General features: G+C 52.9%; 1 protein-coding gene across 4 annotated transcripts in view; it reads right to left on the bottom strand.

The window, feature by feature from the left end:
* Positions 1–4,881: 4,881 nt before the first annotated feature.
* ZNF554 (zinc finger protein 554) overlaps positions 4,882–15,663 on the bottom strand; it is an 11,736-nt gene continuing 954 nt past the window's right edge. Inside the window, exons 1-5 of one of the 4 annotated variants that reach the window (XM_077760689.1) lie at positions 15,570–15,642; positions 11,595–11,667; positions 9,219–9,345; positions 7,946–8,137; positions 4,882–7,187 (exon numbers count right to left, since the gene is read on the bottom strand). In XM_077760689.1, coding sequence (XP_077616815.1) covers positions 6,028–7,187; positions 7,946–8,137; positions 9,219–9,345; positions 11,595–11,627 — 1,512 coding nt within the window. In that variant the 5' untranslated portion in view covers positions 11,628–11,667; positions 15,570–15,642 and the 3' untranslated portion in view covers positions 4,882–6,027. Of the gene's footprint in view, positions 7,188–7,945; positions 8,138–9,218; positions 9,346–11,594; positions 11,668–15,569; positions 15,643–15,663 lie in introns of those variants that run through there. The other 3 variants (XM_077760688.1, XM_077760690.1, XM_077760691.1) reach the window with 3 other exon arrangements.

Below are 15,663 nucleotides of genomic sequence, written 5' to 3'. Positions count from 1 at the left end.
AACGTATCTAATAACGCCTGCCCGCCTCAGAAAACGGTGTCTAGGCCGCGTCTGGACGTCCAAACTCTGGTATCACTTATTTGACTTACAAACAGAATTTAAAAAAAAAAAAAATCCTGGGCGGGGAGGGGGTGTTGCAAAAAGGTTTTATACGCTTTCATAAAAATTAGTGTTTGGAAAATTAATACATAAAAAGCTTCGAGCTACAAATAAATCACCTGTTGGATTCATAAGCTTTTGAAAGTAAAGTATGATTATATACTTTCTTGCTTAATGTGGATTAATAATGAATACCAAGTTTCAATAACTCAGCATGAGATTTAGAAGTCGGCCTGAAGACTGGGTTCTGCTGGCATGAGCGTCCAGCACCCGCCTCGCCTGCACCCGTGTGTTGAGATAAATGCCCCATAAGCATCGCTCATAAAGGACATGTCATTCCATTCGTTACGGTGAAAAATGAAGCTGGTCTCCGAATTCTTCACAAAACACTGGCACAGAGAAGAAAGTAAAACTATAGCAACCCGAGGGGAAAGAAGCATGAGTCGAGTTATTTGGGATGTGATTCACGCATGGAGGTGACAAAGGCATTCTCAAACGTGCGAAGAGTGACAGGGACAGGAAGGAGCAAACAGATCCCTTCTCCCTCCTGCAGCCTCCATCCTCCCTGCGGTTAGAAGGTTCTAGTATTTGGGGAGTGGCTGGCAAAGTAGAAATGTGGTTTGCGGCCTGTCCACCCCACTTCAGCCCCACTTCATAAAGCCAAGTATGAAAGGTGTGGACACGTGCTCATCACCGGAACCTGAGAATATGGCCCCCACATGCCAAAAGGGACTTGGCAGAGGTGATTAAGGACCCTGAGGTGGGGGTGGCCCTGGGTTCCCAGGCGGCCCAGCGTCCTCATAAGGTCCTCACGAGACAAAGGCAGGGGCTTGGGGTCAGAGAGACGGTCAGACCCCCAGCTGCTGGCTGTGAGGATGAAGGAGGGACCGCGGGCCAAGGGGTTTGGGTGGCTTCTAGAAGCCAGATAAAGGTGAGGAAACATTCTCTCTTAGGCTCCCCAAAAAGATAACAGCCTTGTCAACACCTTGATTTTAGACCTCCAAAATTGTTGTAAGAAATTGGTTTTTTTAAGTAGTCACTAAATATGTGGCAATTCGTTGTAGCAGTAACAGGAAGTTCACATAATGGGTCTGAAGCAGAGGAAAATGCCTCAGTATGTGGCATAAAGAACGCCTCTTCCCAGTCTTAATTTTCACGAGAGGACTTTGAACTTTCCACAGGCTCCTTCGACACGACTCTGCTCCCACAACGGCGCATCTCGGAGTGGTCTGACGGTGTTTTAGAGAACAATGTCTTTGCGTCTTTGTGTTTGAAGGGTAGCACTTTTCTGATAGATGATATTCTGACTAGAAATTTTATCCAAACAGTAAGCATCTATTTGTGTGTTTTTTGTTTGTTTGNCTCTCTCCTAGAAATAAATTTAAAAATATATATATTAAAAAAAAAAAAGACACTCAGAGGGCTGGATTTTGCATTCCTCAGAGAAGCACGTCCTGATGAAAACCACAACACAGGGAGAAGGGGAGCACTTTCAAGCCGTCGCTCGCTATTTCAACCAGACACAACATGAAGCAACATTTTAAATACTCACGTATCTACTGCTAAGCTTTAGGAAATCCTCTAGATAGAGTTTACCAACCTCTATCAGATCAGGAGCGCCTGGGTGACTCAGTCAGTTCAGCATCCAACTTTGGCTCACAGTTCGTGAGTTCGAGACCCACGTCCAGCTCTGTGCTGACAGCTCAGAGTCTGGAGCCTGTTTCAGATCCTGTGTCTCCCTCCCTCTCTCTGACCCTCCCCCACTTGCACTCTGTCTCTCAAAAATAAATATTTTTAAAAAATGGTTTGTAAATACATGTTACTGGGGCATCTGGGTAGCTTAGTTGGTTGGTCGTCTGAGTTCAGTTCAGGTCATGATCTTGCCATTCCCAAGTTCAAGTCCCGCATCAGGCTCTGTGCTGACGGCTCAGAGCCTGGAGCCTGCTTCAGATTCTGTGTCTCCCTCTCTCTCTGCCCCTGCCCTGCTAGCACTCTGTCTCTGTCTCTCCCTCAAAAATAAACATTAAAAGAAATTTTTTAATGCATATTACTGGGCACCAAGTCTCACTTGTTAAATCTGAACGTCCTGACATAAAACTTGACAGCCAATGATTAATAAGGTTGATATAACAGATAAGCCGATTCCAAAGCATAAAAACAAAGAACACAGCTTCTTCCCAAGATCTAGAGAACAATTCTAAAACTCACAGGGGCGCTGGGGTGGCTCCGTCGGTTAGGCGTCCGATGTCGGCTCAGGTCATGATCTCATGGTTCGTGGGTTCGAGCCCCGTGTCGCGCTCTGTGCTGACAGCTCAGAGCCTGGAGCCTACTTTGGATTCTGTGTCTCCCTCTCTCTGACAATCCCTGCTCACACTGTCTCTCTCTCTCTCAAAAATAAATAAAACATTAAAACAAATAAATGAAACTCGATCACAGAGTACACCACACAGCAAAACACAACACATTTCAAAGATTCAAGACAGTAGACACATTCTCAGACCACAGCACAAAAAAAAGCAGAGACTTAAAGGATAATAAAGATGGCGGGAATCTACAGAAAGCCCACAGAAAACATCACAGTCCACAGTGAAAGACTAAATGTTTTTCTGTAAGGTCTGCAACAAAGCAAGGAGGTGTGTTCTCGACACTCCTGTTCAGCACTGCACTAAAAGACCGAGCCAGAGCAATCAGACAAGAAAAAGAATTTGTTTTTAAAGAGAGGAAGATGGGTAAACAGCCAGAAGTTTAATATATTCTCTCTCAAAATACTTTGAGTCAGATAAATTAAAAAAAAAAAAAACAAGCATTGTAAGTATATATTTTTTTAGTGTTTTATTTATTTCTGAGAGAGAGGGAGAGACAGCGTGAGCAGGGGAGGGTCAAAGAGAGAGGGAGACACAGAATCCAAAGCAGGCTCCAGGCTCTGGGCTGGCTGTCAGCACAGAGCCCAATGCAGGGCTCGAACCCAAGAACCATGAGATCATGACCTGAGCCAAAGTCGGACACCTAACCGACTGAGCCACCCAGGCGCCCCTGTAAATATATATTTTTAATAGGCTCCATGTCCATGATCTCACAACCCTGAGATCAAGAGTCACACACTCTACCAACTGAGCCAGCCAGGTGCCCCTATAAATATTTTTGAAATATGTGAAAACAAAGCTAACGGAAGCTCTCCTCTGGTTAAATTCCTCACCTTGAAGGCTCCAGTGACTCACATTTCAAATCAAATGTCAGGTGCTCAGAAAGGCCCGAGGTTGGCCTCTCTCATATTATCTATCACAGCAGCATCCTGTTTAAGTCCCCAAGAGCACTAACAGAATCTGTCACGATTTAATTAAAGTATGTGCTTAGCTGTTTCACATTGTCCCTGCCCCTCACTCCATCATGGGTCTGGCTACACTGCAGGGCTCACGGCAAAATGAAAACATAGTGGCGGGATCCTCTGACTCTCAAGACAGGGGGCTCCTGGGGGGCTCAGTCGGTATATTCGTCCAACTCTTGATTTTGGCTCAGGTCATGATCTCATGGTTTGTGGGATCAAGCCCCGTGTTGGGCTCTGCGCGGATGGTACAGACCCTGCCTGGGATTCCCTCTCCCTCTCTTTCTGCCCCTCCCCTGCTTGTGTTCTCTCTCTCTCAAAAATAAATATAAAACATATATATCAAGATGGGTATGAGTATTTAACCAATCACAGGACACTCGGGTGACTGCACACGTCACAACCTGCCTCCTCACTACTGGAATATATGTGCAGGGAGGGCAGGCGCCCCATACGCCCTGTGCCCGGCCACCTAGCACAAGGAGTTCCAAACAACTCTTGGAGGGAGCAAGGGATCGAGACTGGAAAACAGTGCACTGTAACACCCCTACGTCAGCCAGGCCTCAGAAGTGGATGAAAGCTGGACGCTTCCCCAGATGACACACCATGGTCCCCAACACACAACTGCATCCGGCACAAGACTGTTCCCAGAGCCCTTGGAGAAACTTATCCATCAACCCAGGAGGGTCTACACAGACGCCAGAGGAGGGATCTCTACTTTAGAGAAAGGCAGCAACTGCGATGTGATCAGGTACCACTCAGGTGAGAGGAGACCTGACGGGCAACCTTCCTCATCAGCCACAGACAAAGGGGAAGATTTAGATGGAGGTCAAATGACTTCCAGGCGAGAATGTAGAAAACAGCTCCAAATGTGGCATGGGCACTTGTACAGACTGTTCCAGTTCAAATCCTGGGTCCGCCACTTTCTAGTCATCTGACTTTGGACAACGTCCTTTATTTCCGTTAACCCTGCTGGAGCGGGAGGGTGTGAACAGCGACTATCTCCTGGGGTGGCTGAGGAGAGTCAATGACGAACCACAGCCAATAAATGGTGATGGTGACGGTGACAGTGACGGTGATCGTGACGGTGACGGTGATGATGACGGTGCACATCAGAGCTCCTGGTCTCCACTCTGGCAGGTCGGCCTCGCAGGTGGGACTTTTCCCGGGCTGTCAAAGGCGGCCCCACGTCCCCCGTCCCAACACCTACTGCATCTACCCTCCCCACCATGCCGTCTACAATCCTACCTGCCTGACCCAAGAAAGCTGATATCCCTTGGGGTTGTCTGATTTCTGCTCACGGTCAGAATGATTATAGCAACACCAAACCAAATGGCAAAAGGCACGAAATCACACATGCTCAGATAACTGACAAATAAGCTCTGTTCGTTCCTCCACATCTCTGTCCAGCCTTTGTCCGTTTGTGTATATATTCAGAATTCACTGGACAGAATCACACATACTATTTTGCACTCTTTATTTTTCACTTTGTACCCAAAGCTCTCTCTGTGCTAGCATTCTGTGCTGACGGAGCCAGGCACGAAACGAGTTAGGACCTAGCTAAGTAACCAACAGGGACCGAAAGACTAAGTAAAGTACTGAAACAGATTACTGAAACAAAGATGCTGAATTTTGGGCGTCCGGGTGGCTCAGTCAGTTAGGCATCCGACTTCGGCTCAGGTCATGATCTCAAGGCTCATGAGTTCTAGCCCTGCATTGGGCTCTGTGCTGACAGCTCAGAGCCTGGAGCCTGCTTCCAATTCTGTGTCTCCCTCTCTCTGTGTCTCTTTCCCATTTATCTGTCAGTCTCTCACAAATAAATAAACATTTAAAAAAAATACTGAATTTTGGGGCACCTGGGTGGCTCAGTCGATAAGCGTCCGGCTTCGGCTCAGGTCATGATCTCGCGGTTCGTGGGTTCGAGCCCCGCGTGGGGCTCTGTGCTGACAACTAGCTCACAGCCTGGAGCCTGCTTCAGATTCTGTGTCTCCCTCTCTCTCTGACCCTCCCCTGTTCATGCTGTCTCTATCTCTCTCTCAAAAATAAATAAAATATTTAAAAAAAAAAAACTGAATTTTGATGGGGCACCTGGCTGGCTCTGTTGGTTGAACATCTGACTCTTGATTTCGGTTCAGGTCATGATCTCGGGGTTTGTGGAATCGAGCCCGTGTCAGGCTCTGCGCTGACAGTGTGGAACCTGCTTAGGACTCTCTCTCTCTCTCTCTCTCTCCATCTCTCTCTGCCCCTCATCTGCTAGCACTCCTTCTTGAAATAATAAACATATTTTTTTAAATACTGAATTTTGAAACAAAAGGTTGAAACAGAATGCCTTTTGTTTGACCAACTAACTTAGTATGAGAGCTCTTATCAAAACCCCGTTCCACGTTACTGTTCACATTTACCAATCTTTTCCAAAAAGATGGGCCTCACTGCGCACAGCTCAATGGCAACTTCCCCCATTAAAAGGTCCCTTCTCAGATCTAGATCTTGGTGCTTTTCCTCAAGAATGTGGCAGAAGCCTCTTCTCCAACAGTCCCATCAGAAGGGCAAAATCTAACCATACCTCTGCAGCAGCGAGCCAGAAGAGACATTACAGCCAGCCACCTCTAAAACCCAATGAGCCGGCTGCTCTGGTAGAAAGCTTTCCCACAGTCAATTATTTTATAGGCCTTCTGGCTGGTGTGAGTTTTCTGATGTGTGATAAGGGCGGATCTCTGGCTGAACGCCTTCCCGCACTCCCTGCAGCCGTACGGCCTCTCTCCGGTGTGAGTCCGCTCGTGCCTGACCAGGGACGACCTCTGGCTGAAGGCTCTTCCACACTGGCCACACTCATAGGGGTTCTCACCGGTGTGAGTCCGCTCGTGTTGGTTAAGTGAGGAGCGATCACTGAAGGCCTTGCCACACTCGTTACACTCATAGGGCTTCTCACCCGTGTGCGTTCTCTTATGCAAGATCAGGTAAGAGCTCTGGCAGAAGGACTTGCCGCAGTCTTTGCATCTGTAGGGCTTTTCCCCTGTGTGGATCCTCTGGTGTTGGGTCAGAGACGAAATCCTGTTGAAGGTTTTGCCGCACTCGCCGCACGCGTAGGGCTTCTCTCCAGTATGAGTCTTCAAGTGCCGCGTGAGGGTTGAGCTGTGCGTGAAGGCTCTCCCGCATTCCTGACATTCATACGGTCTCTCCCCTGTATGGATTCTCTGGTGCTCACTCAGGGAATGCCTCCGGTTAAACACCTTCCCGCAGTGCTGACATTCATAGGGTTTCCTCGCCGCATTCACCGTGTTGTGTGTCGTGAGGGCCACACCACGACGACGCGACTCCCCGCTGTCCGCGGCTCCGTTGTGTTGACTGAGGGGACTACTGTGGCTGACATCTTTTCCATATTCGTTCCCTTCACAGGGTCTCTGATCTGTGAATCCCATCTGATGCTGGTGTAAGAATGGATCAGCTACCAAACTCTCAAGATCTAGACCACAGTCACGGAAATGTTTTCCGACAGAATCTCCTTGAGCTAAAGCAAGGTCTGAGCTCATAGCACAGGCTCCCCCAAGCTCAGGACAGGCGGTGGTCTCCCTCTGAGCAAACACCTCCACTTGGGGGTTTGCCACTTGCCTCGAGAGGCTGTAGGGGTCTTCACGGTTCCCCTCAAGTTCACCATGTCCCCAGTCTTCTTTGGGAAACTTTGTTATATTCATACCTCTGGGTGGTTCTTCCCCGCAAACCACCTTCTTACAAGACAACGCCTGGCTTTTCAGTCTAGCATCCAAATCTGAAATAAATTGAGGAGGGGGGAAAGGGAAGAAACTTTTAACTTAATAATGGCGGCACAAGAGTACTTCCAACATACACGAGGCGTATTGTGAATTTGTGTTCAAATATCGACGCTCAACATGGGGGGAAACAGGAAAAGGTCCTGAGGCCAGGACGCAGGGTAAGAAGTTTGCCCGTGATGGAAAACAGGGAGATGTAAATGTAGGAGGGATGGCCGTACAAAGGAGGGGGATGAGAATGGGAGAGAGAGAGAATTATCAAGAAAGCAGAGAGGAAGGAGATGTAACAAGAAACATTGGTGGAATAGTTTCAGGAAGGAAATAAGGGGCGCCTGTGTGGCTCAGTCGGCTGAGTGTCTGACTTCAACTCAGGTCATGATGTCAAGGTTCGTGGGTTCAAGCCCCACATCAGGCTCTGTGCTGACAGCTCAGAGCCTGGAGCTGCTTCGGATTCTGTGTCTCCCTCTCCCTCTCTCTCCCCCCCTCCCTGTTCACATTCTCTCTCTCTCAAAAATAAAGAAACATTTAAAAAAATTTTTTTAAAGAAGGAAATGGGATATATTCCCTCTGCACCCAAAGGCTTGAGGAAGCCAGTGCACAGGACAAGCCTGCTGGGGAACGAATGAAGGTATGTGAGAAATCGCAGCCAAAGACCTCAACCTTCTCCGCGTGCAATGGGCGTCGGTGGAGAGACCTGCGCCCTGCGGTCCCCAAGACGCCGCCCCCCCTCAGTGGCCCGCGTCTGCCTGCCTCTCACCTGACCAGGAGGTTCGAGGAGCTCCTTCCTCCCCCATCCACACGGCTTCTCCTGGCTCCGCCTGGAAAGGCACCACCGGTAGAAAGAGGGAACCCCCCATTCGTGGGAAAGGACCGGCGGCCTGAGAGGCCTGGGTTGGGGACAGTGCGCCAAACTCAACGCCTGCATCGGCACTTCCGTTCTCCAAGGCTTCTGGAAGAGACAAGAGCAGGCTGGAGAGGAGGCGTGTGGAACAAGCTGAAGATTTCATTCTCCCGATTAAAAACTTGCGGATCTCAGGGCACCTGCCGGGCTCAGTTGGCTAAACACTTGACTCTTGATCTCGGCTCAGGTCATGATCTCACAGTTCGTGGGTTCGAGCCCCGTGTCGGGCTCTGTGCTGACAGCTCAGAGACTGGAGCCTGTTTCAGATCCTGCGTCTCCCTCTCTCTCTGCCCCTCCCCTGCTCACGCTGTCTCTCTCTGTCTCAAAAATAAATAAATAAATAAATAATAAAAAAGGACGGGGGCGCCTGGGTGGCTCAGTCGTTAAATGTCTGACTTTAGCTCAAGTCATGATCTCGTGGTTTGTGAGTTCGAGCCCCAGTCGGGCTATCTCCTCTGTTCCCACTCCCTCTGCCCCTCCCCTCAAAATAAATAAACGTTCTTTAAAAATTAAATAAATAATAAAATAAACAGGAAGGACGTCCTGCCACCCAGAACTGTGTGTACAGACCCGGAGGATACTGTGCACAGTGACAGGAACCAGACACGGAAGGACACGTCCTGTGTGACCCCACCCACAGGGGGTCCCCAGAGACGTCCCGTCCACAGAGACAGAGAGTGGATGGTGGGAGCTGGGGGTGGGGTGGGGGGCAGGGAGTCAGTGTTCCATGGGGACAGAGTCTCAGTCGGGAGACGGAAGGTTCTGGAGACGGAAGGTGGAGGTGGCTGCACGACATTTTGAATGTAATTACTGCCACTGAATTGTGCTCAAAAATGGTTTAAAAGGCAAGTGTAATGTTATATGTATTTTACCACACCCACAGAAATATGTTCCACTATGACTTTGTACCCAAGGGGAATCGGGGACGTTTTCTATGCCCGAGGGGAGGCTGCGGCTCAGCACCAGCTCTGTGAGCCACGTACTGAAGGAACCAGCGGACCAGGCGGCCCACAGGGCAGGGGCCACGGCTGCCTTAATCACCAACAACCCCCACTCCTGACACAGCGGCGGACACACCGCAGACGCCACGTGGGTGTGAACCGGGGTGCAGGCGCCGCGCCGGGCTTACCCAGGGCGGCCAGGTTCCTGCACGTCTCCAGCATCACCTCTCTGTAGAGCCTCTTCTGAGCGGGGTCCAGCAAAGCCCACTCCTCCCGGGAGAAGTCCACGGCCACATCCTCGAAGGCCACTAACTCCTAAAACATCACACTGGTTCAGCTCAAGAAAGGACCCCTCCCCCCAATGTTTACAGGAGGAGGGCTGAGGTCATGGCCAAGGCCAGCCGGAGGCGCACATGCAGCAGGGGCGAAGCCCAGCGGTCAGACTCTGCTAGTGCGCGGGTCTGACGGGAACGTGCGGCCCGTTTCCTACTGAACCAACGAATCCAGCTTTTGGATCTGTGAGCGCGACATTCCCCCTTGACAACCTCCCCCTGCTTATTCCAAAAAGAGCAGCTTGTGGGATCGGACGGATATTACTGACTTTCCAGGACGCGGCCTCCTCCTCTGCTCAGTGGAAGGAACTCAGCTCCACAGGGTTGCAGTGAACGCTGAGTAGTTCACGCGGGTCAGGGCATCTGCTCCTGATACGGTCAGAGGACCCAGAAGCCAGGCCCGCCAGTCTGTATGAGCAAAGAGACCCCGGTCCCAAACCGGAGGGCTCCCTGCAGCTCCAAGGGGCAGATGGAGGAAGAAACGGGATTTGCTGCCCAGCACCCGACCCGCTGAGTCGTGGCAAGAGCTGACAGGGGAAAGGAAGGGCACGTGGGTGGGGGTGGCGAGTGTGCGGCGCCCGGCTGGAACCAGCAGAGAGGGAACGTTAGCTACGGAATTCCTAAGTGATGGCTCCGACCCCCGGCGAGCAGGTCTCCTGGGCCTGCTGGCTGGTTTTGGCCACTCTGGCTGAACTTACGATTTTTTGTTTTGTTTTGTCTTTAAAAAACACAGTCCTAGGGCACCTGGGTGGCTCAGTCAGTTAAGCGTCTGACTTTGGCTCAGGTCATGATCTCATGGTTCGTGAGTTCAAGCCCTGCTTCAGGCTCTGTGCTGACAGCTGGGAACCTGGAGCCTGCTCCCAATTCTGTGTCTCCCTCTCTCTCTGCCCCTCCCCCGTTCACACTCTGTCTCTCTCTCTCTCTCTCAAAAATAAATAAACGTTAAAAATTTTTTTAAAAATAAAATAAAATAAGGTTGGAGGCTTGAGCTGCTCAGGGGCTCCCGCAAAGTCCTGCGTGGCCTGGAGAGGAAACGACCCTCTGGCCTCACCTCCTGGGTCTGGGTGACTCCATTTACTCGCACACNAGCTTTGGGGCAGCAGAGGGACAAGCCACAGCTCTGTCCAGACCCTGACCTCACAGGTCCTGGGGGCGGCCCGGGCTCCAAGCTGAAACCTGGCAGCGTCCCTGGGCGCTGTGCCGGCCTCGGTGTGCACCAGGCTGGCCTGGAAGCCGGTGTGCCTGTGATGGCCAGAGCGGATGGAGGACCCCTCTCCAGGGGGCCCCAATGAGGACAACACCCAGGACACTGACTGGACCCCCGGGGTCACTTGCAAGTGCCCACAGGAGAGGACCTGTTCTCCCGGGGACCGCCTGATCCCGGGCCATCGGCCGGCTCTGTGTTTCTGGTGGAGACACTGATCACCTTCCCAAACCTGTGGCTGCCGCCCAGAGCTGGGAGCTAAGGGACAGGGGCCCTGTCTACCGGTCCTCACAGATCTGCTGTCCCAGCCGATGCCCTGTAAGGCAGCTTCACAGCAAACACAGCTCGCCCAGCCTTACAAAGACTGATCCGGCCTCAGCAAGGAAGGACGTCCTGCCACCCGCCACCACGTGGACGGACCTGGAGGGCACCATGTGCAGTGACGGAAGCCAGACACAGAGTGACCCCACTCAACAGGGAGCCCCGAGAGGCGTGCTGTCCACAGAGACAGAGAGAAGACAGTGGGAGCCAGGGGTGGTGCAGGGGGTGGGGTGGCCATGGTTTATGGGGACAGAGTCTCAGTCTGGGGAGATGGAAAGTTCTAGAGACGGATGGTGGGGGCGGCTGCACGACAGTGTGTGCTCGACGCCGCTGAGCTGTGCACTTTGAGACGGTTACGATGGTGAATTTTATGTTATGTGTATTTTACCACAACTTTAAAAATTGTTTTTTTAATGCGACAAGACGGTGCTCCCGTGCCCCACCCCCCACCCGCGGTGGGGGAAGTGCCCCCAGCCCAGGACGGAAGCGCAGCCGTCTTGCGGGGAAAGACACGCTGAGTACAGTGCACACCAATCCTCCCGCTTACCAGAAGCAGAAGTGCTCGGACCCAGATGCTCGAGGGGAGGGCCCCCTGGGTTCCCACACAGCAACGGGGCTCCCTTCTCCATCCGGGAACACATTCCTCGTAGGAGTGTTTCCTCTGAGCACACTGCACATCTTCAGGGAAAGAGGGAGCTCCCACTCACCTGGGGCCCAGAGGTCAGGTACCCAGCAGCCATCCTCTTCTCTTGGGAAAAGCAGGATCCGAGGCAGGCAGAGCTGTGGGGGGAGAAGGGACCATGAAGCCCAGGCCCAGACCTGTCCCGACCCCCAAATCCTGGACCCGGACACCTCTGGCACCAATCCGGGTGCCCTCCCCCACCCCCCCCACACAGAGTGTGGACAGCGGAAGCCAGGACAGAGGCCATGGGCACTGAAATAAATGACCACACGTTGGGGGCTTAGGATGGAAGAGATTTATTCTCCCATGTTCTGGAGGCCAGAGTGGGATCAAGGTCTCAGTTCCGAGGCCCCAGAACAGGGTCCTTCCCGCCTCTTCCAGGTTCTGGGACTCCAGCTACCCTGAGCTTGTGGCCACGTCCCTCCAGCCTCTGCCTCCGTGGTCCCATGGCTGTCTTCTGATTCTGTGTCTCTCTTCTTATAAGGACACCGGTCGTTGGATTAGGCTCACCCATTCCGATAAAACCTCATCTTAACTAACTACATCTGCAAAGACCCTATTTCCAAAGAAGCTCACTTTCCAAGATTCCGGGTGGACATGAATTTTGCAGGGAGCCCCGTCCGACCCAGTAGGACCTCCCAGCCTCAAACTCTGGAATCACAGTTTGGAAGCCCATAGGTGCCTCCACCCCTGGCGTCTCTCAGATTCATCTCTGCCTTCCCACAGCCCAGCCAGCTCCTGGGGTCTGCATCCCGGGCCCCCCTCCCTTGCCCTGGACTCTCCTACCAGACCGCCCCAGCTCTGCAGCAGGAAGGGTCCAGACGGGCCTGTCTCACCAGGAAGGCACAGCCCGGACTGTGCTCTGCACACTCCCGGGGCCTCCTTCCCGTTCCAGGGGGAGGGCTGATTCCGACACTTCCTCGAGACACCAAGGACTCTCTCCCGCCTCTCTGCGCCCTCCTTCCAATGAGGCCTTGACCTCTGGGCTTCTGAGTTGAGCTCAGATGCTCTATTTTAGCCAGAGGCCTGCCAAGTCACTTCTGCCCTGGGTCCAACCACCCTGGATATCCGGCCAATTTCCTCCTGTCACCCAGGTGGCGTGGGGGTCACGTGGAATGCCTGCAGCAGCAATCCCATCAGGTCTGTTCGGCCAGAATCCCCCGTGATGTGTCCTCACGGCAAGTGCCCTCTGCTGATCCCTCGCCTGCTCCCTTGCTATAAACACCCACTTGTCCCCACCGCATCAGGGACGGAGCCCCCAGAGGCCTTTCCCTACTGCAGCAGGTCCTGAACAGACTGTTTCCAGGGCTCTAAGACTCCCGGCTCCGGCCCTCTTCTAACACCATCCTGGGGGAGTCCTGTTCTGTCCCCACTCACTGCATGTGGGCCACCGGCTGTTCGGGTGATGTCATGGACATGATGTCTCTTGTAAACCACCAATTCTCATGCAGACTCATGAGGAATGAATAGGGGCCATTGACTGGGTACTTACGACGGCGTGATCTGGGTTCCTGGAGGAAAACTTCAAAAATCACCACCCAGCCCTGTTCAGGAAAATCACCATGGGACACCCCAGCAATCATCCCGGCAGACAAGAGCCACAGAAGCACACGTCATTACCGGGGAGGCTCCGAGGACAGGCAGGACATCGCGTGACCTAAAGTCACACGTCCCAAATTCGTGTTAATTACCATCATGGTGTTAAGACACCTGTAAATTCTTCCATGCTTCTCCCTCCAGGACGTGGGGATTCCGCCCCCCCATCCACGTGGGTTGACTTAATGACCTGCTTCCAGCAAATAGTGCAGATAAAGGGAAGAAGAGGAACTTTACTACTGGAGAAACCTGGCCGAACCCACACTCGCCAAGCGATCAAGATGGACGTCATTGTGGTGTGAAGTGGACGTCAGATGTCCCCTGATGTGACATGACCCCTCTGGGCTACCTTCCCCCAAACTGTAACCTCAGTGTAATCAGGAGAAAACACCAGACGAACTCAACCCGAGGACCTTCTACCAAACACCTGGCCGGTGCTCTTCAAAAGCATCAAGGTCATGAAAGACCAGGAAGATGTGAGGAAAGGGCACAGACTGGAGGAGCCCAAGAAGACAAGGTGAGATGGCAAGATGTCATGCGGGCCCCCGGATCCGGTCCTGGGCCAGAATGAAGATAGGAGTGGAAGATCTGGTGAGATCTGCAGGAAGTCTGCAGTCTGGTTAACAGGACAGAACCAAGGTGAATGTCTTGGTAGGTCAACATGGCTTTTCTTTTAAGTTTATTTATTTTGAGAGAGAGAGCGCACACATGAGCAGGAAAAGGGTAGAGAGAGAGGGAGAGAGGATCCCAAGCAGGCTCCGTGCCGTCAGCGCAGAGCCCGACGTGGGGCTCGATTTCATGCAAGATCATGACCTGAGCCGGAACCAGGAGTCAGATGCTTAACTGCCTGAGCCACCCCGGTGCGTCCGAACTAATTGTTGTCATGGTTGTCGTGGTGGTCTGTGACCAGTGACACTGCTAGAAGTCCAGATGAGGATCAGCATTTTGTAACAGTACATGTATTTTGAAATTAAGGTGTTTACACCTTACTTATGTTTTTTTAAAAATAGTGGAGTTTTAAAAATAGACGCCGACAAATAGGAAGAAGGCCATGTGACGATGGACGTAGAAACTGGAGTGACACAGCTGTAAGCCAAGGGACCCCAAGGGTTAAGAGGAACCCTGGGGAGCTGGAAGAGGCAGGAAGGGGTCCCCCCCCGGAGCCTTCGGTGGGAGCAGTGCCCTGCTGACCCTTGATTTCAGACCTCTGGCCTCCAGAGTGGGTGAGGGGAAGCTTGTTTCAGCCACCCAGTCGGGCAGCCCCAGGACACTCACAAACACCAAAGGCCAACGCAGNCGGGTCCTCTGAAAGACAGGCTCTGGTCCTGACCCTCCCGTGCCTGAGAAGGTGACCTCATCTGCAAGCAGGATCTCCGCAGATGCGATGACGTCATCCTGGAGTAGAGTGGGCCCTAATGCCATATGCTGGTGTCCTTAAAATAGACGCCGACAAATAGGAAGAAGGCCATGTGACGATGGACGTAGAAACTGGAGTGACACAGCTGTAAGCCAAGGGACCCCAAGGGTTAAGAGGAACCCTGGGGAGCTGGAAGAGGCAGGAAGGGGTCCTCCCCCGGAGCCTTCGGTGGGAGCAGTGCCCTGCTGACCCTTGATTTCAGACCTCTGGCCTCCAGAGTGGGTGAGGGGAAGCTTGTTTCAGCCACCCAGTCGGGCAGCCCCAGGACACTCACAAACACCAAAGGCCAACGCAGGGGCAGCGCTCCTTGCCCCCAGCCCCCCGCCCCCTTAGCCTTGTTTCCAGGGAACCTGAAGGCACCTACCACTGCCCCCGCCCCCCAACTGTGTGAGTCTTTCCTCTGGGACTTTACACCACAGCACCCAGGTCCCCCCCCTGCTGAACTCTTGCAGACCAACTCTCTCCCACCCTCTCCTGGCCCCTTCAGCCCCCCTCCGTCACCCAGGCCTGTGCCACAGGGTTGGGGATTCTCCCTTTCAATGTTTAAGCCTCAGGAACTCATCCTTTCTCCATAGGAAAGGCCCGGTGAGGAATTTCTCCAAGGACAATGAAATCCCCCCCAAGGAAGGGAAGGTGGCGGGCGTGGTGCCCAGTCACTGGCAGGGGCCGGGCTGCTTCCTCACTGCTTGGCAGGTGCGTCGGGCATAAGTGGGGGGGCCCTGCACACCACCAGGATCACAATGCTGAAGTGTAAGTCGGGGTCCCCCCCAGCACTGTGGACGTCGGTGCGGGTGTTCTCGCGGGGTGGGGGGTGCTCCTGAGGCCCTGGGCACGGGGAGGCGTTGGGCGGGGTCCCTGGCCTCACCTCCTCCACACCAGGGGCTCCCCCGGCGCGACAACCACAGATGTTCCCAGATACCACCCAGGGTCCCCTAGGGGCAGAGCCACTCCCACATGAGATCTCCCTGGTCTAGGGGCTTCACCCACCCCTAGAGACTGCCGTGCCATCGTCATCTGCTCTACCGAGGTCCCAGGACGCTGCACACTTAAATACACACACGGGGGCGGGGGTGGGGGGCGG

The sequence above is a fragment of the Crocuta crocuta genome, unplaced genomic scaffold (assembly GCF_008692635.1).
Source record: "Crocuta crocuta isolate KB4526 unplaced genomic scaffold, BGI_CrCroc_1.0 scaffold443, whole genome shotgun sequence".
Taxonomy (NCBI): Eukaryota; Metazoa; Chordata; class Mammalia; order Carnivora; family Hyaenidae; genus Crocuta; species Crocuta crocuta.
The sequence above is the reverse complement of the archived record's forward strand: the minus strand, read 5'-3'. Positions and strand labels throughout refer to the sequence as shown.